The sequence below is a fragment of the Passer domesticus genome, chromosome 8 (genome assembly GCF_036417665.1).
Source record: "Passer domesticus isolate bPasDom1 chromosome 8, bPasDom1.hap1, whole genome shotgun sequence".
Lineage (NCBI taxonomy): Eukaryota > Metazoa > Chordata > Aves > Passeriformes > Passeridae > Passer > Passer domesticus.
In genome coordinates this window covers 1,557,926-1,578,588 of record NC_087481.1, presented here as the reverse complement: position 1 = coordinate 1,578,588, position 20,663 = coordinate 1,557,926, and the positions used below count along the sequence as shown (strand labels likewise).

General features: G+C 54.6%; 2 protein-coding genes across 2 annotated transcripts; one reads left to right on the top strand and one right to left on the bottom strand.

Moving 5' to 3' along the window:
* Positions 1–1,363: 1,363 nt before the first annotated feature.
* On the top strand, positions 1,364–6,826 carry LOC135306047 (serine/threonine-protein kinase pim-1-like; the record flags this gene model as incomplete). Its single annotated transcript, XM_064429604.1, has 4 exons — positions 1,364–1,426; positions 5,463–5,513; positions 5,771–6,068; positions 6,714–6,826. Coding segments are annotated over exons 1-4 (525 nt in total), but the record flags the coding sequence as incomplete, so codon positions are not given.
* Positions 6,827–17,032: 10,206 nt separating this feature from the next.
* LOC135305815 (olfactory receptor 14J1-like) lies at positions 17,033–17,858 on the bottom strand. The gene has a single exon (XM_064429463.1). The coding sequence runs from the start codon at positions 17,856–17,858 to the stop codon at positions 17,094–17,096; it is 765 nt and encodes a 254-aa protein (XP_064285533.1). The 3' UTR covers positions 17,033–17,093.
* Between the last annotated feature and the right edge of the window lie 2,805 nt (positions 17,859–20,663).

The following is a 20,663-nucleotide window of genomic DNA, read 5'->3' as shown; positions in this document are numbered from 1 at the left end:
TCACAAACAGAGAAGGGCTGGTGGGAGAAGTGCTGGTCAGAGGCTGTTTGGGGCACAGTGACCATGAAATTATGAATTGCTTCAATATTACATGAAAGAAGGAGGGGCATAAATAAATCTTCTGCACTGGACTTTTAAGGGCAGACTTTGGCCTATTGAGGATGCAGATTTTGGGAGCACCAAATGAGATACTGATTCTTTTAAAAGAAACAGCCCTTAAAAACAACAAGTTCCAGGAAGGATGGAAACACTTCAAAAAAGAAATCTTGAAGGGGCAAGAGTAGGTTGTCCCTTTGTGCAGAAAGATGACCCAGAGGGGAAATGACTGTCATGGCTGGGCATGGAGCTTTTGCAGGAATTTAGCGGTTAAAAAGAGGGTGCAGCATCTTCGGACATAGGGGCAGGTAAATCAAGAAATGTTTAAGGTTGTTGTTAGGTTCTGCAGAAAGAAAATTAGAGAAGTGAAAGCTCAGTTACGACTTAACTTGGATACTTCTGTGAAGGATAATTATTATGTTTTTATAAGCACATTAATGTCAAAAGAAGGGCTAAGGACAACCTGCATTTCTTATTGTGAGGGATATGATTACCAAAGATGAAGAATGGGCTGAGGTCCTTCACCCCTTCTTTGCCTCAGTTTTCAACAATAAGACAGGCCATCCTCAGGACAAGTGTTCTCCTGAGCTGGTAGATGGGCACAGGGAGCAGAACAGCCCCCTGGAATCCAGGAGGAAGCAGCTGGGGACCTGCTGAGCCACTCAGGTGCTCACAGGTGTCTCTGGAATCAGAGGGGATCCATCCTAGAGGGATGATGGAGCTGGTGGATGATCTCCCCAAGTTGCTCTCCATCATTTACTATCAGTCCTAGCTCAGCAGGGAGGTCCCAGAGGAGTGGAGGTGCCAATGTGAGCCCATCCCCAAGAAGGGCTGGAAGGAGGATCTGGGGAACTCCAGGCCTGTCAGCCTCACCTGGTTGCTTGGCAAGGTTATGGAACAGATCACCTTGAGTGCCATCACAGGGCACCCACAGGATGGCCGAGGGATCAGAGCCAGCCAGCGTGGATTTCAATATCTGCACTGATGATCTGCGTGAGGGGATTGAGTGCACCATCAGCAAATTTGCAGATGACACCAACCTGGGTGTGAGTGTGGATCTGCTGGAGGGTAAGAGGGCTCTGCACAGGGCCCTGGGCAGGCTGGATCCAGGGCCCAAATCCAACAAGGTGAGGTTGAACAAGTCCAAGTGCCGGGTCCTGATATTTGGCCACAACAACCCCTGCAGCACTACAGGCTGGGGACAGAGTGGCTGGACAGCAGCCAGGCAGAAAAGGACCTGCAGGGACTGATGGACAGCAGACTGGACATGAGGCAGCAGTGTGCCCAGGTGGCCAAGAAGGCCAACGGCACCTGGCCTGGATCAGGAATGGTATGGCCAGCGGAGCAGGGCAGTGATTATTATCCTGTTCTCAGCACAGGCTGGGCAGCACCTCCAGTGTTATATCTAGTTCTGGGCCCCCAATTTATGAAGAACATGGAGGGGCTAGAGCATGTCCAGAGAAGGGCAACAAGGCTGGTAAGGGGTCTGAAGCACAAGAGCTGTTACAAACGGCTGAGGGAGCTGGGGTTGTTTATCCTGGAGAAGAGGAGGCTCAGGGAAGTCAAGTCAGTGTCAGGACACAGTTTGGACTTGATTATCTCCAAGGTCTTTTCCAACCTTGCTGATTCTGGGATTCTCTGAAACCACCTTTGGAGCAGTTGCAGATTGAGCCCTGGGCCTCCTCTTCAGAAGCTGCAGCAGCCCAGGTGCCTCAGCTTCTCCTGCCAGCCCCAAAGCCCATCCTGTCAGTCCTGCAGAGCCTCTGCAGCTCCTCCTCATTGCCCAGAACAGGGAGCCCCACAGGCAGACACAGCAGCCCAGATGTGCCCCCCTGGCCTGGGGTGCCTCTGGCAAGGGAGCAGCACCAGGCACTGCAGGAGCCTGCAGACAATTCCTGCAGCACTTGGAGGATGATCCTGCTGCCCAAGGGATGTTCCCATGGTGCCAGGTCAGGAACTGCAATGGGGAGTGGGGCCAGAGAGGAAAGGGCAAACAGGGATGGGCTGTTTGCAGGGGAGGGAACAGGGCTGGGCAAGAGGAAGAAATTTGTAGAAGGAAAAGTGAAGGAAGCAAAGGTGAAGCCAAGGAAATGCCCAGGGCAGTTTGGGGATGGCTGCAGGCAGCCCTGGCTCTGAGCAACAGTGTCTGCAGTGGCACAGGAAACTCCCAGCTGATGGAAACAAACTTTCTGGTTGACTGCAGAGGCCAGGACAAAGCTGAGTGGTTTCCCTGGTGTCCCCCAGCCCTTGCTGGCCCCAGGGGCTGATGGCATTTGTGCTCCCTCAGGTTCATGTCCCCACAGCAGCAGCATGGGGGTGCTCCTGCCTGCTCTGTGCAATGCAAACAGGGGCTCCTGAGCCAGTGCTGCCGTGGCTGTGCCTGCAAGGATGCGGCACCTGTGTGAGCTGGGGGAGAGGCCAGGGCTGCAGAGGGGGGATGTTGTTGGCAGCTCCATGAGGACGCTCTGGGACGCTGCCCTGGGCTGTGCAGCGCACTGGGGATGGATCAGCCCCTGCTCTGCTGCTCCTTCCCGTCTCCCCCAGGGCCCTTGCAGAGCCCCAGCCATGCTGTTTGCCCCCAGCCTGCCCACGGCCAGCCTGGGGCTGCTCAGCCTGGGGCTTTTCTGTGCTGAGCATTGGCCTGGCCGTGTTCTTGAGAGAGCCTGGGCAAGGAGCCTGGAGCCCCCAGGGCCTGGCCTGAGGCGTCAGCGCTGCCCCAGCAGTGCCCATGGCCTGTCCCTGCTGCAGCCCCGGCACTGCCACCCCCAGGACTGTGCCCGGCCCCGAGAGCACTCAGGCCCTGCAGCAACACCAGGGCCACCAGGGCAGCGGGGCAGGGCCACGGCAGCAGCACTGCCAACACCAAGTGCTGCTGCTGCTGCTGGGCACAGCTGCTGGGCCAGCACTGATCTGCCCCAGCTCTGCACACAGACATTGCTGCTGCAGCTCCAGAGAAGGCAACAAAAGGGCATCTCTGGAGAAAACTCTGCTGGGAGATTCTTTAGTTCTTTTAAAGTCACTGAGAGCACAGCTCCTCATTGTCACAGTCTGTGGCCATAGGGAAGGTGGAGAGAAACAAAGTCAGAAATGGCAGAAACAATCGTCTAGCTTTAGGAAGAATATTTAAAAAGGAAAACTACAAGGAAATCAAAGAACCAAACCAAAAGAGCTATAAGTGATGACTTTTATTACAAGTGATTTGCATAAATTGGCAATCAGTTTAATACTTCCTAAGATGTGCAGTGATCAGTCTTCTCACTGCAGCCTTGAGCTCTTGGTTTCTCAGGCTGTAGATGAGGGGATTCAGGGCTGGAGGCACCACCGAATACAGAACTGACACTGCAAGACCTAGGCATGGGGAGGAAATGGAGGAGGGTTTCAGGCAGGCAAATACTGCAGTGCTGAGAAATGCATTTCTCCTGCATTTTTCCTTTACAGATTCTTTCAGTCATCTCCTGAGAGGTACAGTTTTTTCTGGTGCTTTTCATGAATTGATTGTACTCTTCATTTAGATGGATATTTTAGAATTGATTTCAGATGTAGAAGAATCTGAACTGAGCACAGAAACAAACTCCCTCTGTCAGCCCATTTTCATCTTCTAGATCAATTTCAAGATGTCCTTGGGGGTGTTGGAATGATGATCACACAGCTCTCCACTTCTGGCTGCAGGCTCTGCAGATTCTTTCTTTGCATTCAGTCAGGCTTGCATTCCCCAGGAGTTCTTGGTAGCCTGTCATGTTTTCTTAGGGTAGAACAGTAACAATGAAAACCTTACCAATGGCACAAGTGCCCAGCCCACAAGGAAAAGAGAAGAACAAGCTGTCAAGTTCTTCAAATATTTGTCCTGCTTTGCTGCAAGTGTGCTGCACACACAGTGTGGAAAGCCAAGAGAAGCTGCAGTTGGTGGCACACCTTGTGACAGAAGCTGCACCTCATTCTTCAGGAAAGGTTCTTGGAAAAAGCATACAGGACTGAGGAGAAGTTTCTGGAAAAACTGAAAGAGCTTTTAAGAAATTAACTGAAAATTGAAACAATTCAAGACATTTTTCTCTATTTATTTTTATGCTCCCCTTTTCCATCTTGCACTAGTTGTCCATCCCATTAATTCCAACCAGATCTCACCTCTAAGATCCATGAGTTGGCACGTTTTAGACATTTTAAGATACCATGACCTACACACAATTTGCCTTCCCGTTTTTCTTGGAAAGCAATGTTGGAGAGGTAAGTGCAGTGTTTGTGTCAGGTACAAATTCTGCATTCAGGGAACACGCACTCAGAGTGTTTGACCCTCAGCAGGGACAATGCACAGCAGGGACTGAGGGGATTCCTGAGCCACTGTGCAGGAATCCAGACTCTGGCTCTCGGCTGAACTTGGCAAAGTTCCCGTGTTTGGACAGGCTCAGGGGCTGCCCTCGGGGAACGTGGGGCTCGGGGCGGGGGCGAGTGGGCAACAGACAAACGGACACGGGGACAAACGGCCCCGGAGCTTCAGTTGCAGCAGTGGCGGCACCAGCGACAGCGAGAGAAGAAAATTCAGATTCCCTTCTCCTCTCCCTCTCCCGCTGTCCCGTACCTCTCCCGCTCTCCCTTTCCCGGTCTCCCCTCCTCTCCCCGCCTCCCTCTCCCCGTGCCCGGCCGGGCCATGCCCCCGGCCCGCCCCCGGCCCCGGGCGGGGCTGCCCCGTGCCCGCCCCCGGCCGTCCCGCCGCCGCCTGGCCTCAGCCCGGCTCTGGCCGTGCTGGCGGTGGCGCTGCTGGGCGGGGATCAGTGCCTGGGGCTGGGGTGGTATTGCCGGCTTTTGGCTCCGCCTGGCCCGGCCCCGGCCCCGGCCCCGGCCCCGGCCCCGGCCCCGACCCCGACCCCGGCCCCGGCCCCGACCCCGACCCCGGCCCCGGCTCCTCCCGGGGCCCGCGGAGGACACACGCGGCGCGGCCGCTCCCGCCGCCTCCGCTGCGGCTTGCCCGGCCCCTGCTCCGCCGCTCGGCAGCGCGGCCCCCGGCCCCGAGCCGCCGCTGTCCCGTTGCAGGGAGCGAACGCCGGGGGATGGCCGGGCCGGGGCGGGTGAGGGGCGCTCGGGGGCCGTTGCTGGCCCCGGGCCGAGCGCTGACAGCCGCGTCCCGCCCGCAGGGAAGGCGCAGGAGTCCCTGCAGGAGCGGTACCGGCTGGGCTCGCTGCTGGGGTGCGGCGGATTCGGCAGCGTCTTCCCAGCAACGCGGCTCTCGGACGGCGCCCCGGTGAGCGGCGGGGCCGGCGGCGGGCGCAGGAGGAGGGGGCGCAGGAGGAGGAGCAGGGGGGAGGAGGCGGGAGGAGGATGGCACTGGGCAGGGTGGACAGCGAGCTGAGCCCTGTTCTGCACTTGGCTTGCAGGTAGCCATCAAAAGGGTGCCACGGAACCGCGTCCATCACTGGGGTGAGCTGGTGAGTGAGCGAGGTGCTGTGCTGGGCAGGGATGAGCCGAGGCCCGGCAGGGTGGAAGCCGCCAGGACGCCTCGAGGGAGAGCGGGCATGGGGCCAGAGCAGGGTGCAGATCATCCCGGGCTGGCTGAGGGCTTCCTGACCCCCGACATGGCATCAGGCCCACTGACAGCATCGTGCTCCTCCCGCAGCCCGACGGCACCAGCGCTCCCCTGGAGATTGTCCTGCTGGACAAGGTGTCCAGTGGCTTCTCCGGTGTGGTCCAGCTGCTGGAGTGGGTTGAGCTCCCCAACGACATCTTCATGGTGCTGGAGCGGCCGGAGCACTGTCAGGACCTGCACCATTTCATTCGGGCACGGGGCTTCCTGTCCGAGGGGGTGGCGCGGCAGCTGTTCCGCCAGGTGCTGGAGGCCGTGCGGCACTGCACCAGCTGCGGGGTCCTGCACCGCGATATCAAACCAGAGAACATCCTGGTTGACCTGGCCACCGGGCAGGCCAAATTGATTGACTTTGGCTGTGGCACCTACCTGCAAGAGACAGCCTACACTCACTTTGCAGGTGAGCCTACACAGGGCTGTGCTCCCGCTCCTGGCATCTCATGGCCCAAGACCTCACAGCCCAAGCTGGGTGTGGCAGCAGGGATTCTCCCTTTTGCTGCCACTCAGGGGACTGAATCTGCAGCTGAGTTGCTTTAGAGCAGGGCTGGGTGGGGAGCCATCTTCCAGCCCTGCTGGCAGCCTTTGCCCACCACTGTGCCCAGGACTGGGGCTGGGCTGGGGCAGCCAGCCTGACAAAAACAGCCGTGGGTGGGGGTAGCAGAGAGGGAGGTTGCAACCTGTGTCCCAGCCGGTTTGTGTGCAGGCAAGAGGAAGGGCTTGGACTGCTCCACTTGCCCTGTTTGTCTTGCCTTTATAATATGTTTGGGGCAGTGCAGGCAGGGAGAATGAGGGCATGGTTTTTCCCCAGCACGCAGTGGGTATTTCCTTTGCATGTCATGGTCAGGCCTAGCCAGGGCTTCCACTGTCCCCTTCCCACACCAGTGGCTTCTTTTGCAATCCCAAGTTTGTACACCAGTCCCAGATGCTGGTGAGAGGACAGTGTGCCCTGTGTGCCACTGATGCAGCCCCTGCCCGCCCAGGGATGCTGGGGCCAGGCTCTGGGAGCAGCAGCATCCCCCTGATGAACTCCATCTGTATTCCACAGGAACACCATCATACAGCCCCCCGGAATGGACCCGCTTTGGCTGGTACCATGGCGAGCCAGCTACCATCTGGTCCCTGGGCATCCTGCTGCACGAGATGGTCTGTGGGAAGATGCCTTTCAGGAGGGGCTGGAACTTCAGCTGGGGCCAGCTCTCACTGCCACAACGGCTCTCTCCAGGTGAATCCTCTTCTCTGGGCACAGGGGGAATACCAGTGCTGGGAGACAGCAGCGGGCTCGGGAGCATCCCGCTCTGGCAGCTGCTGAGGAGGTGGCACATGTCCTGCTCTCCCCCAAAACCAAGAATTGATGGGAAAGTTCAGGCCCAGCTCTGAGCGCATCCAGCATGGCCTGGGCATGGGAATAGTGAAGCAAAGCAGACAGGAGCCTTCTCCAGCTGACGGGCAGTTTCTGGTTTCTCTCCCCAGAGTGCCAAAATCTGATTGGGTGGTGTTTATCCATGCACCCCTTGGCCAGACCCTCATTAGAAGAGCTGTTCTGTCATCCTTGGATGCAGGATGTTCATCTGCCCTAGAAGAAGGGAGAGAGCCACAGGCACACTGTGCTGCAGGGCCCTGCTAAGTTACAGCTGCACACATGCCTTGGCAATGAGAAGCAAAGAAAGCCAGCCCGTGTCACTGCACCAGGGTCATGGGATGGGAACATGCAGCCCTTGTGCTGGAGCTGAGCTGCTCTGCCCAGCCCTGGTGGCTGCCATCCAAGCAGATTTTGCTTGTCCTGGTTCCCTGACAGCTGGGGCCCTGGGCAGAGCCCTGACAGCCTGGTCTCACCCCAGGGAAGGAGAAGGAGCCCCCAGAGAAGCTGTACCGGGTGGGGCTGCTGCTGCAGGAGACAGCGAGGATGACATCAAGGATGACATGAAGGATGACAACCTCTTCCTCAACCTGGCCACCAGCAGTTGAAGGTGATGCACTTTGATTGTGGCACCTTCTTCAAAGCCAAACTCCACAGGGAATTTGCAGATGAGTCCACACCTGGGGAAATGCTCCCAGATTTGGGTATTGCGAGCCTGGCTGGGAAGCAAAGGTTCCCCTTTTGCTGAGGCAGATGCAGCTGATCCTTCAGTCGGCTGCCCAGCTGCTTTTGGCAGGGCTGGGGGCATGGGCTGGGGTGGGTACGAAATGGGAGTGGGCTCCTGGTCCTGCCAACAGCCCCCAGCACCCACCGTGCTCCAGGCTGGGGCTGGGGCTGGGGCAGCCAGACCAACACAAACAAACCCCCATGGTGGGAGCAGAGGTGGGACTCCCAAATCTGTGCATAGGTGCTTTGCTGTGCAGGCAAGGAAGGGCTTGGGCAGCTCCACTGCCCTTGTTTGCTTTGGGATCATGGTTATTGTGGGGGACAGTGCAGGGGGAAGGGAGAAAACCTGGGCTTTGCTCACACATGGCTGGGTTTTTCCCTGGCATGCAGGGCTTGGGCCTTCCTCAATCCCCTCACAGGGATATCATTTTTCCCTTTGTTCTTTTTTTCCCTTTTTGTCTGTAATCTATTTTCAACAATTTGTTGTTTGTTTTTCTAGAGGAAGCATTCTGGTTGGTCCAGTCTGGATCGGGAAGTTCTTGGGAGCAGCTGCGGCGTGGATGGCCTGTGCCCTTGGAGCAGGCTGAGGACATCGTTTTGGACCAGCTTTTATTCCAGCCATGGATGGCATGAGGTGGGTCCCCGTCTGCTTGGCAGGGTGGGATCAGAGCTTTTGGGAGGTGGCAGTGAGCACAGGAGCATCCTGCTCTGGGCAGCTGCTGAGCAGGTGGATGTGCCAAGGCTGGCTGCAGGCTGGGCACATGTCCTGCCCTCCTGCCCTGCTCCCAAAGGCAGCACTGATGGGCAGCTCTGGGCACTGCTCTGGGCACAGCCAGCACAGCCTGGGCACCACGGGCAGCTGGGACAAGGGGACAGGAGCCCTCAGCTGATGGGCGGTTTCTGCTTTCTCTCCTTGCAGCCGGGCTCTGTGGATGCTGAGGCTGCTCTGGGCTCTGCCAGGGCTCTGCTGGAGCTCAGCACCGGGCCGGAATCAGCCAAAGAAGAAATGGTGTCACCTGCAGCACAGACTTGCTTGAGCATTTTGACAACGCAGCTCAAGTTTGCAGAGTGTACACCTCCAGAGGAAAACAAGACATCCCCCAAAACTTAAAATTGTTCAATATCTTCTGAAATCAAATCAATCTGGGATGACTCCAAATGACATTTTTCACCATGCTCAAGATGTAGCTCAGCCCTTCTCTGAACAGTTCTCTCCCCCACCTGCCTTTTACTTCTCAAATGCTCCCTTTTTTCCCCCCAGTGAATTCCCAGCCCGTTGCTGTCTCCATCACTCTGTTGCCTTCCTTGATGCCCCTGACCACAAGGAGGGCTGAGCCCCAGGTTTAGGGACTCATGCTGTCACTGGCTGAGGAGCAGCAATGTCTCAGAGGTCCAGTGGGATTTTAGTGTCATTCAGAGCCACTCTCCAGCCCTCAGCTCTCCTCACTGCTGAGTTCCCACTCCCCTTTCCTGGTCCTTGCAGCAGGATGAGCTCTGTGAATCCCCTTGAGCCTCCCCACTCTTCCCAGCCAATGCACCCACCTCAGTGAGGCTGAAGCTGAAGCTTCTCTGTGTCCTCTGGCACACCAGTCCAGTCCCCTGTGTGGGGAGCCCCAGCCCCAGAGCACAGCACACAGCAGTGCAGTCCGGGCTGGAGCAGCTGCCCTGCAGCCCTGGCTTGGCTGTTTGTGGCAGCTGAATGCTCCCTGTTTCCAGCTGTCCCTGCAGGATGGCCCCAGGGCAGAGCCCAGCCAGGCTCCCACTGCAGCCCCTGGAGCTTGGGGCAGACAGTGCTCCCAGAGCTGAGGTTCATGGGGAGCAGCCGGAGCTGTGCCTCGCACTCAGTGCTGGCAAGTGTTGTGTTCTCATCTTCTGCAGCCTGAGGGGAAAACAACCTGTGCTGCCAGGCCAGCACTGCTCCTCTGGACAGGGACAAGGCTGAAGAGCATTCCCATTCCAGAGGAGCTGGTACTGAGCCTTGGCAGGGCCCGGCCCAGCTTTGCTTGGGGCAGAGGGAGAACAAGGGGCAGCTCCCTCCCAGCCCAGCCCAGGGACCCCTCCAGCCCCGGGGCTTGGGGCACTGTCAGCACCTGCTGCTCCAGCCCCCGCTCCTGCTGGCCCTGACAGCAACACCCAAACTGGGGCTGATCCCGAGGGAGCAGCAGCAGGGCCTGGATCTGATCCCTGACTCTGGGGCAGGCCTGGACAAATGACCCCACAGCAGCAGCAGCAGCAGCAGCAGCAGCAGCAGCACATGGAGCTGACTTTCAGCACAGTCCCTGCCACTGTTCCCTCCTGTGTGCAGCGGTGTCACAGCAGCCTGAGGCACCTGGGAGCCCCCAGTGCCAGCAGGGACTTGAGATGGCAGTCCTGGGCTCCTAGAGGTTGTGCAAGGAACAGAGCTGGGGACTCCCTGTCCATGAGGAGCTTCCAGATGGAAAAGGCTGCTGTGACCAGGCAGCTCCAAGGCCACAGCAAGGAGAGTCTCGACCACTGGGTCTGTGCCAGTCCCACAGTCCTGGGCAGCAGCCACTGAGCCCTGGGGGAAGAGAGGGCACAGCAAGAGGGACAAAACCAGGCAAGGTCAGAGAGTGGAGAGAGCCAGACCTGGGACAGGAACAGCAGCTTCACTGCACTCTTGGAGAAAGCTCCTGGCTGGTTCAAAGTGCTGAAAGGCATGAAGGACAGAGAGGAGGCCATACCAAACAATGCTCCTGTTTCCATACCCTCCCCTCTCTGTGTCCCAGAAGGAATTGGATGGACTGTGTTCTTCTCTCCGAGTTGTCTCATTCAGCATGAGCAGCTTAGCATCAGCAGCTTAGCATCAGCAGCTGAAGGCCACAAGAGCTGAGCAAGAGGGGACTTTCTGAGCAAATGAGTGCTGCTAACATGGACCTAGCTGAATTCAGCACATAGAATCATGGAATCACAGAATCCTTTCTGTTGGAAAAGACCTCTGAGCTCACCCAGTCGAGCTGGTCACACAGCAGTGCCGAACCCAGCACTAAACCACGTCCCTGAGGTGCCAAGGCCTGGACAACAGCCCTGAGTGAGGCCTGAACAGCAGGCCCTGAGCCAAAGGTGGCCTCTGGATGAACCTTCCAACCAAAGGTTATCTTTGTATCTGCTCACTGATGAAATATGCATGGTCATTAGCGCTGTGATAGATGTAGCCACTCATTAGTGAAACATGTATTGACCTTTCTGTATTTAGAAGCCAGACAAGGCCATGAAATCTGACATCTGGCCTTGTTTGGGCTGAAGGATCAAAGTCACCTCCCTTGGCTCCTCCTGGGGCCCTGGCCAGGCTTTGGGAGGAACCCAAGAGGAGGATGAAACCAGATGTTCCTACACTAGAAGTGCTGTCAGTTTGTTCATTCAGCACTGTCAGAGCTGGGCCCTCTCCCAGCGAGGTTGGAGCCTCACCTGTGGCTGGAGGCACCTGCAGGAATTCCCAGTGTCCAGGAGTGGCTCTGCAGCCCTTGGCTGGGACAGCTTCCCCCAGCTGCTGTGTGGATCTGGGGGATGGTGAAGTCTGAGGGTAAATGATGCTGGATCTTTCTTAATCACTGCTGCAATCTTTGGTGGTCATGGTTGGGTGCATTACTGAGCTGCTCCTTTTGTGATCCTTTGCTGCTTTGAGCTGCAGTAAATGACACTGATTCCTTCAGTTGGTGCCTGTGTCTTTGGTGCTGATCCTGCCCACTGGTAAAACAAAACTGGCACAGTCGGGCCAGATCACAGCAAAATGTCTCTTGTTAAATGTAAATGTGAGGAGTCAGTGCCATCAGAAATTCCCAGATGGGAAGCCCTTCCCTGGAGTTGGCTGGCTCTGGAGTGGGCTGAGGTCGCAGCACTGTGTGAGGAGTGGGGCAGTTGGTTAAAATAAGCTGAACCCCTGGATGTCTTAAAATGTATCCAAAAATTGCATACAGAAAAGGAAAAGAACTTGTGGGTTTGGGCAGACAAAGATGAATTTGTTAACAGTACCTTGGAAACAGCACCTTCAGGAGGGACAGTTATTGTTGGAATGCTCCCACATGGAGCAACAGAAGGTTTTAATCTTGAGCTCTGATGCATTTGTGCAAGTGAAATATTAATATCATAAATAACTATGTACATATTTACAGTATAATAAGGCCTTCTTATATATATATATTGATATATATCTATTTTATATGTATGTCTATACCTATCTAGCTATATCTATATTTCTATATCAATATCTATATCTACGTATAAAATAGTAATAATGTGAAATAGTGCTGACAATACGAATTTGGCAGCTTTGGCTGCTCAGGGATGTAACATTAAACACTCTACAGAAAATGATTGGCCAGGACCCTAATGTTATAGGTAAACTTTGTGAGATTGTATACAATGAAAAAAGGAGGAAGGGATAAAACTGTCTATTTTTACAGGGTTTGCTGATACTGTGATGCAGAGTGCTTTGTCTGTTACTGTGAAAAATACCGTGATTCAGACTGCAGGGTTTTTCATGAACCAGACTATCTTCAAACTGCAGGATTTGTTGAACGGGTGAAGGGGTTGTTAAAAGAGCAGTTGAACAAATGAGGAGATGGGAACCTGTCCCCATGGAGAACCCATCTCCCAGATGTGCTCCATGCCCTTAAAAATGGCCCACTGAGGAAATGGAAACCCCCTGGCTGTGCACAGCTGCACCCAATTTGCAACTACAACCATGGGCAGTGAGACTTGGACTGCCTGGGAAACTGTTCTGGGTGTGATGGCCCCTGGCAGGGCCAGCCCAGAGGCTGCAGGGCTGGACCTTCATGCATTGGAATTAATTAGGATAAATCAGAAGCAAATGAGAGCTGTCAATAGTGAGACAGGAATTCAGATTCCTCCAGGACACTTTGGTTTGGTAACTGCTGGCTTGGAGCTTGGCCTTGCAAAGGGTTCATGTCATGGCAGGAGGAATTGATGCAGAATATCAAGGAGAAACTACAATAATTTTGTTAAACAACACTGAACAAGATTGGATTATTCAACTCCATGACAGGGTAGCACAATAATTGATGTTGCAATTTTAAGAACAATTGTGAATAAAGGAGATACGCCTCCAATCACCACCGTTTGTGGAGATTAAGGGTTTGGATGCAGCAGTCCTAATAATGGAGCCAGAGTGTGGGCCCAGAGGCCAAAAGGCTCTCCCAAGGCACGTGAAGGAACAGCTCTGGGGAAAGACAGCACTGAATCCTGAAACCTGAGCAGGAACAATGGGAATATGTCCCTGCAGCCAAGTATTCTGTGTGAGAACAAGGAGATATTACAGGATACTGTTTTACACATCCTGCCAGACCAAATCTCCTTGTTTGCCTCAATGGCCCCTTTGGAAAATGCTCTGATCCACAGGGCTCCATGTGGAGGCTGCTGTGACACTGAGGGACTTGCACGCAAATTCCATCCAGGAGCCTGGGTGCCCTCAGGGACTGGGACCCGGCCCCCTTCCAGCCAAAGGGGAAAAGGCCCCACCAAGCCTTGTTAGCCACAGACAACATGGTAAAGCTGAACAGCAAAGGACCTTGGAGGCATTGTTCTGGAATGGCACCAGCTCCATGGACAACAGAATTATTGTTCCTAACCCAAATGAGACTGAAGAAAAAGAATGAGTAACCTTGTCACTGAAGTACTGCTGATGTCTGTAAGTTGTATCTTGAGTGTCAGCCAGAAACTTTGTTTGCCACAAACACCTCTACAGTTTCACCAAGGATTCGTCATTAAATTCTTATGAGAATGTAAAGATCAAAGTAACCAAAATACTCAAAATATCTAATTGCTGGAAATGTTCTCAACCGATGCTGGGAGGAATGGGGTTCCCTTGGAGGGCCCAGGGAGGAGCCCTGGATCCATCAGCAGCCCACAGTGGGAAATGGGAAATCAGACCTTTGGTACTGGGAATGGGAGCTGCTGGGTGTGTGGACACTGCCCATAAACAGCTTCCTAAAGGATGGTTTGGGTCCTGTTTCCAGGCAATGCTGATACCTCCCTTGAGGGTCCTTCGGCAACAACCACAAGGAAGAGCTGGGGCCAAGAGAACATTTTTCACCCAAGGAGTGCCTTTGTTCTCAGAAAACCAAAGATTCTGGTTCACACTGTGCCCCATGTGCACTGCCCTGTCCTGCGGATATTACAGTAAAGATATAAATTGATTATTAGAAAAAATAGCAAATGATCCTGTTAAAATATCCAATAGTACATCCCAGGAGCTCCAACAAACACAAATGGGGCACAGCCTGGGATTATCTGCTTGCTGGCCAGGGAGGAACCTGGGCTCTCATGGGACAGGAATGTTGCACTGCTATCTGATGGGCTTGAAGACAAACAGTCAGGAATCACCTTAACAGAAAAAGCAGTTGAAGAGTGGCAGCAAGAAGAACATTTTTCTTGGTGGCATTGGCTTTATGGCTGCCAAATTGGAGGCTGCTGTGAAATGAATTTGTGGCAGTGTCTGTTGTCATTGCAGTGTGAGCACTTGGTGTGTTATGATTTCATGTTAGAGTTGTTGTGACACTGTGCTGGAAATGGAGTATTGAGACTTGTCTAGAAAGAGACACAGTCTCAAGAAAAAAGGGACATTTGATAAAATAACAGGGAATAGCAATTAATTAGGGTTGTTTTAAAAGGAATAGGAATTATAGCTCTGAGTACTGAACAGCACTTAAATAAAGAACAAGAGGCAATGCCTTTATGACTAATACCTAAATCTAAACTGTGTTATTGAAAGAATTGTTATGAATTGTAGTTCCTCTACAGGTTAAAGGACAAATTGAAGTCCTGAGGCCTCAGCACCAGGCCCTGATTGAGGCCTGAACACCAGGCCCTGAGCCAAAGTTCAGCTCTAGATAAACTTTGCCACCAAATCTTATATTTGTATCTACTCATTAATGTATCACTATGAGGAATATGATCTCTGTATGTGTTCATTGGTGAAATGAGGATTTACCTTTATGCATTTATAAAACAGACAAGGCCCATTTGGCCTTGTTCGGGGGCTGAAGGATCAAAGTCACCTCCTTTGGTTCCTCCTTGGGCCCTGGACAGGCTTTGGGAGGAACCCAAGAGGAGGATGAAACCAGATGTTCCCACACTAGAAGTGCTGTCAGTTTGTTCATTCAGCACTGTCAGAGCTGGGCCCTCTCCCAGCGAGGTTGGAGCCTCACCTGTGGCTGGAGGCACCTGCAGGAATTCCCAGTGTCCAGGAGTGGCTCTGCAGCCCTTGGCTGGGACAGCTTCCCCCAGCTGCTGTGTGGATCTGGGGGATGGTGAAGTCTGAGGGTAAATGATGCTGGATCTTTCTTAATCACTGCTGCAATCCTTGGTGGTCATGGTTGGGTCCATTACTGAGCTGCTCCTTTTGTAATTATTTTCTAATCATTATTTGATTTACTTTTGTAATTTTTGCAGATTTACCTTATATAAATGACACAATTCCTTCAGTTGGTGTCTGTGTCTTTGGTGCTGACCCTGCCCACTGGCACAACTGACCCTGTGGGCTCCACAGAACCAACGGGCCCTTGTGACACTGCAGGGCCTCCTGTAACCAGGGGACCATGGTGACCCTATGGGGCTTAATGGAACCAAGGAGCCATTGTGACATTGTGGGACGTCATGGAACCACATAGCCCATTCTGACACTGTGGGGACTCGTATAGACAAGGGTCCATCATTTTCCTCTCCCTGCCCCTGCCCCAGCCCAGCAGAGCAGCAGAATCAGGTCTGGCCCTGCAGCAGGAACTGCAGGCACTGGAGGTCAGGGACAGCCACTCTGGGTCTGGAATGCTCAGCAGATGCTCAGCTCGGGCAGCTCCTGCAGCCCCAGGGCCAGCCCCGCTGCCCAGCCCAGCAGCAGAGTTGGCCCCGGGGCTCCTCAGGCAGCTCCTGCTGGCCCAGGGACAGGCCAGCCTCTTGCCAGGGCTCCTCTGCACATCCATGGGCCCCTGCTCTGCTCCTGGCCCATGCCAGCTGCCCCCAGAGCCTTTGCCAGGGGAACACGTCTGTGCTGGCCCCAGCAGCCATTGCTGCAGCCCCTGCCCTGCTGCCCAGAGCCCCGAGCTGGGGCTGCTGCTCTGCAGAGCACGGGGGCTGTGCTGCCCGGGGCCCTGGGCTGCCTCTGCTGGGCTCTGCTGTTCAGCCTGGCACACAGAGGCAGCTGATGGTGCTCCCTGCACTGACCCCCTCCCACACAGGCTCTGCGGGGCCATGGAGGGGGCTCAGAGGTGCCTGCCTTGTGCCAGGGCTGCCAGAGGGGCTTGGGGCTGCCCTGGATCCTCCTGGGGGAGTTCCCTGAGGGTCACACCAGGCAGTGCCCAGACTCCTTTCCCTGGGCCTGCTGTGTCCCTGGGCTGCAGAGCTCTCCTGGCTCACAGCACACATTCAGTCCTTGATCTCAGGGTGAGCCCAGCCTGGCCAGGCCTGTGCCCAGTGAGCTCCACTCCCTGCTGGTCCCTGGCTCACACTGTCCCTGCAGGTCCCCTGTGTTCTCCTGGCAGCTCCCAAGGCCCTCCAGACAAACCTTCCCCTGACATCAGCCCTGGCACAAGCTGCAGAGCCCCAGGAAGGTTCAGCACAGACCATTCAGCATCTGATGGGCACTGGCCACCCACAAGCAAAACCTCATCCCGACCTGAGTCCCCTTCAGGCCCCAGTGAGACCCTGATCTCATCCCACTGAGCTCTGGGAGAACAAGGAACACAAGGATCCTCTTTGAGAGGCCTGAGAGTGACTCTGGATAGGAGCAAAGCCTTCCTGCCCTGCGCTCAGGAGATGCCCTTTGCTGGTGGAGCTGCTGTGCTGGATCCCAGCTGTGTCCCAGCAGTGCCCATGGCCTGTCCCTGCCTGAGGGCACAGCACGGACACGCAGCAGGACAGTGACCAAGCTGCCACAGCACTCCGGCCTGGCACCCACAGCAGGGCTGGGAAGGGGAGTATGGAGCTGGGAGGAGCAGATGTGGAAAGAGGCAGGGCCATTGTCCCTGGCCGTGCTGCTGTGCTGGGAGCCCCTTCCCTCCACCTCTGCTCACAGGCACTGCCCCTGCAGAGCCAGAGAAGGGCTGAGGAAATGCCTTGGACACACAGGTCAGGGCAGCCACTTGTTTTTATTTAAATGCTGAGGGAACAAGCCACCTAAAAGCCTTTGTGTTACAAAAGGGCAGTAGAAGTTCATGTAGAAATGCTCAGAGTAGTACTGCAGTATCTTATATGAAACATTATAACACCAGAAAAATAATAAGAAAAGGTCCCAGTGACAAAATGGACAAATAGGTAAAAAAGGCCAAGATTTTAAAAAGTTGCATTCACAAGGTTCTGGAACAGAAAAGTTTAACCTTTCTGAAAAGATACAGTCATCATTTTCCTCAGGGCAGCCTTGAGCTCCTGGTTCCTCAAGCTGTAGATGAGGGGGTTCAGGGCTGGAGGCACCATCGAGTACAGGACTGACACTGACAGATCCAGGGATGGGGAGGACATGGAGGGGGACTTCAGGTAGGTGAATGAGGCAGTGCTGATAAACAGAGAGACCACAGCCAGGTGAGGGAGGCAGGTGGAAAAGGCTTTGTGCCGTCCCTGCTCAGAGGGGATCCTCAGCACAGCCCTGAAGATCTGCACATAGGAGAAAACAATGAAAACAAAACAACCAAATGCTAAACAGAGGGAGAACACAATAAGCCCAAGTTCCCTGAGGTAGGAATTTGAGCAGGAGAGCATGAGGATGGGGGGGATTTCACAGAAGAACTGGCCCAGGGCATTGCCATGGCACAGGGGCAGGGAAAATGTATTGGCTGTGTGCATGAGAGCATTGAGAAAGGCACTGGCCCAGGCAGCTGCTGCCATGTGGGCACAAGCTCTGCTGCCCAGGAGGGTCCCATAGTGCAGGGGTTTGCAGATGGACACGTAGCGGTCGTAGCACATGATGGTCAGGAGGGAAAACTCTGCTCCAGGGAAGAAGATAATCAGAAAAACCTGTGCAGCACATCCTGTGTAGGAGATGTTCCTGGTGTCCCAGAGGGAATTGTGCATGGCTTTGGGCACAGTGGTGCAGATGGAGCCCAGGTCGCTGAGGGCCAGGTTGAGCAGGAAGAAGAACATGGGCGTGTGCAGGTGGTGGCCGCAGGCTACGGCGCTGATGATGAGGCCGTTGCCCAGGAGGGCAGCCAGGGAGATGCCCAGCAAGAGCTGCAGCTGCCGTGTGTCTGCCAATGCCAGCAGGAGGAAGTGGCTGATGGAGCTGCTGTTGGACATTTCCTGGGGCTGCACGTAGGGACCTGTTCATGGAGAAAGGACAGTGACAAGTCAAGAGAGGCTGCTTTGAGCCAAACCTGGGCCATCCCCTCTAGCTTTTCATGCTGGGACTCACCCAGCCTTTTTCCTGCTCTGGGAAAATCTTCCCCCAGGTCCCTGCTTGAGCTCCAGTTGTGCTGGCTGAGTGTGCCAGGAGCAGCCAGGCCTGTGCGTGGGGGCTCTCAAGGAGCCATCCGTGCCCTGCTGCCCTGGGTTTGTGGGCCTGCTAGGTGGACAAGGCTGGATATTCAGAATTTGTCAGGGAGATCTAATGCAGAATGGCTTGGTTGCATCTGCATTCCCAGGTCTAAAGGATGGCAGAAGCTGGTTTTAGGAATTGTTTTCCTACGAACACATCATTCCTGGCTCTCTGAGGTCAGAAATCCCCAGAATTCCTGCTGCACTCAAAATTTACCACTGAGAGACGAGAGAGGCAAAGGATTCCATGTGGCTGAGGGAAGGTGAGGAGCTGCATGGGCTTGTTCCCAGCTGCCCTGGCTTTGCACCTTTGGCTGCAATCAGAGCACAGTCACACTCCTGGGTCACCCCGGGATAAACCAGACCCTGCCCAGATCAGAGGGATCCCTGAATGTCTCACCCTCTCTCGAGGTCTCTGGGAAAGGTGTCAGCACCCCCTTGTGCCAAGGACACTCACGGCTCCCTTGGCAAACCCAGCAGCATTTCCTCAGCTGTGGCAGTTCTGCCCTTCCCCGTGGGACATTCAAGGAACTGCCAGAGGCTCTGGCACAGATTTGCACCCAGGAGGGCAGCTCAGAGCTTGGAAGAGCACAGCAAGGAGATCCCTGGCTGTGCCCATGATGGGATCTCAGGGAGGGGGCTCAGCTCATTCCCCTTTCCCATAGGCTGCTTTGCCCACAGCTCCACAGGTCCCAGGGAAGCTTGGACACCCCATTCCCATGGACACCCCTGCCTGGCAGGAATGCCAAGGGCAGTGCCTGACTCAGCTGCTGCAAATGCCAGAGCCTCCCTGAGAACAGCAGATAACAGTGACAATATCAGGGCAGTGCAGAAACAAGAGAAGATGCTGTGGTGCTGTGCCTGGGAGGGCAGGGCAGAGACAGCCGGGCTCTCAGGACAGTGTTCCCGTGCCCAGCTGTGCCCGGCACCTCCCACACACCAACAGTGCCCTCCTGCCCCAGCACTGCTCTCTTCAGCCCCCTCTCCTTGCCTGAGCATCTCCCTGGGCCTGGACATTCCCTCCTGAGAGGAGCCTTGTCCCTGCCAGCGCTCACAGAGCCCATCCCACCCTGTGTGCCCTGGCCCCGGCCCTACAGAAACCTGCCTGTGTGCCGGGCCCTGGCTGGGGCAGGCTCTGTGTGCAGGTGGGCAAGGGCAGCTCAGGAGAGCCCTGCTGGGCCCTGCAGAGGTGATGCTGCTGCTGTCCAGGGCTCAGGAGTGGCTGAGGGCCCTTTGGGAGGCTCCCAGCAGAGAGACTGACCACCCAAAGTTAGAGTTCTGGAGTCTCTGTAAATGTTCAAACATTCCTTTGATGATCCTGCTGCGTCCCTTTCACCTCAGAATGTTCTGTGATTCTGGGATTACAATTCCTGTTCTGCCTCTCTCATCCCCCTGTTGTCTCTAATCAAAAGAGTCAAAACCCCTTGCAGCAGTGTTAGAACAGTAAAGTAAAAACCAGACCTTTATTGGAAACTTCCATGTGTCCCAGTGGGGATGGGGCACACCTGGCCCCTGATTTCAACAATTTATTAAGGTTGAATAATTGGGGTATTTAATAGGAACATCCAATAGCAGATTGAGTTGCCCCAGTTACACACCCCTGGGTCAACCCATTGGGGTAGGTCCAAGGGCTTCTTTACATTCACTTTTTGTTATGATTGCTCATATTCTGGGGAAAAAATAAAAAGTTCTTTTTGTAGGTCCTCTTCCTGATAACAGTATTACACAGTATTTCAGGAATGGATTTAGACAGTCAGCTTATTGGTCTAAATTCTAGGCGAAAGGTTAGGAAACATACTTGAGTCAATTAAGGATTATAGTTATAGAAGTATATATTAGCAGTTCAATAGAGTTAATTAAGAGGTTAATAGAATATTTAATATAGTAATGTAAGGATTATAGTTTTATAACTATATAATAGTAATTTACAGGGCTACAAATACATGAAAAATGTATTAAAAGCAAAAACCATTTTGTCATCACCGCAACTTGCCCAACCTTCTCCAAGCAGGAAATTGAAAAAATTCTCAGGAAAGCTCCTGATCTTTCCAGCAATGCCAGGCTTACCTTCTTTGGGCAGCGTCCTCTGGAGCTGTGCCCAGGCTGGTGTGGAGCTGGGAGCAGCCCTGCCCCACCCAGCCCCTCTCAGCAGCAGCACCTGCCCTGCTCAGGGTGGCTCCTTCCCCCCACAGCTTCTCCCCAGTGCTGGGAGCAGCTCCCCGGGCCGGCTGAGAGCTGTCCCTGGCAGGCAGCAGAGTCCCTGCCCCAGCACAGCGCCCTGGGCTGCAGGAGCCTGCTCTGCAGGACAGCCCTGGGCACCCCTGGCTGGTCTGCACAAGAGATAATAGAGAATGTACTCACAGGGTCTGCAGGCATTGGGATGTTCCAGCTTTAGGAGATGGCTCCAGGAGCTGC

Coding starts and splice junctions, on each gene's coding strand:
- LOC135305815 (XM_064429463.1), bottom strand. CDS start 17,858: ATGTTCTTCTTCCTGCTCAACCTGGCCCTCAGCGACCTGGGCTCCATC.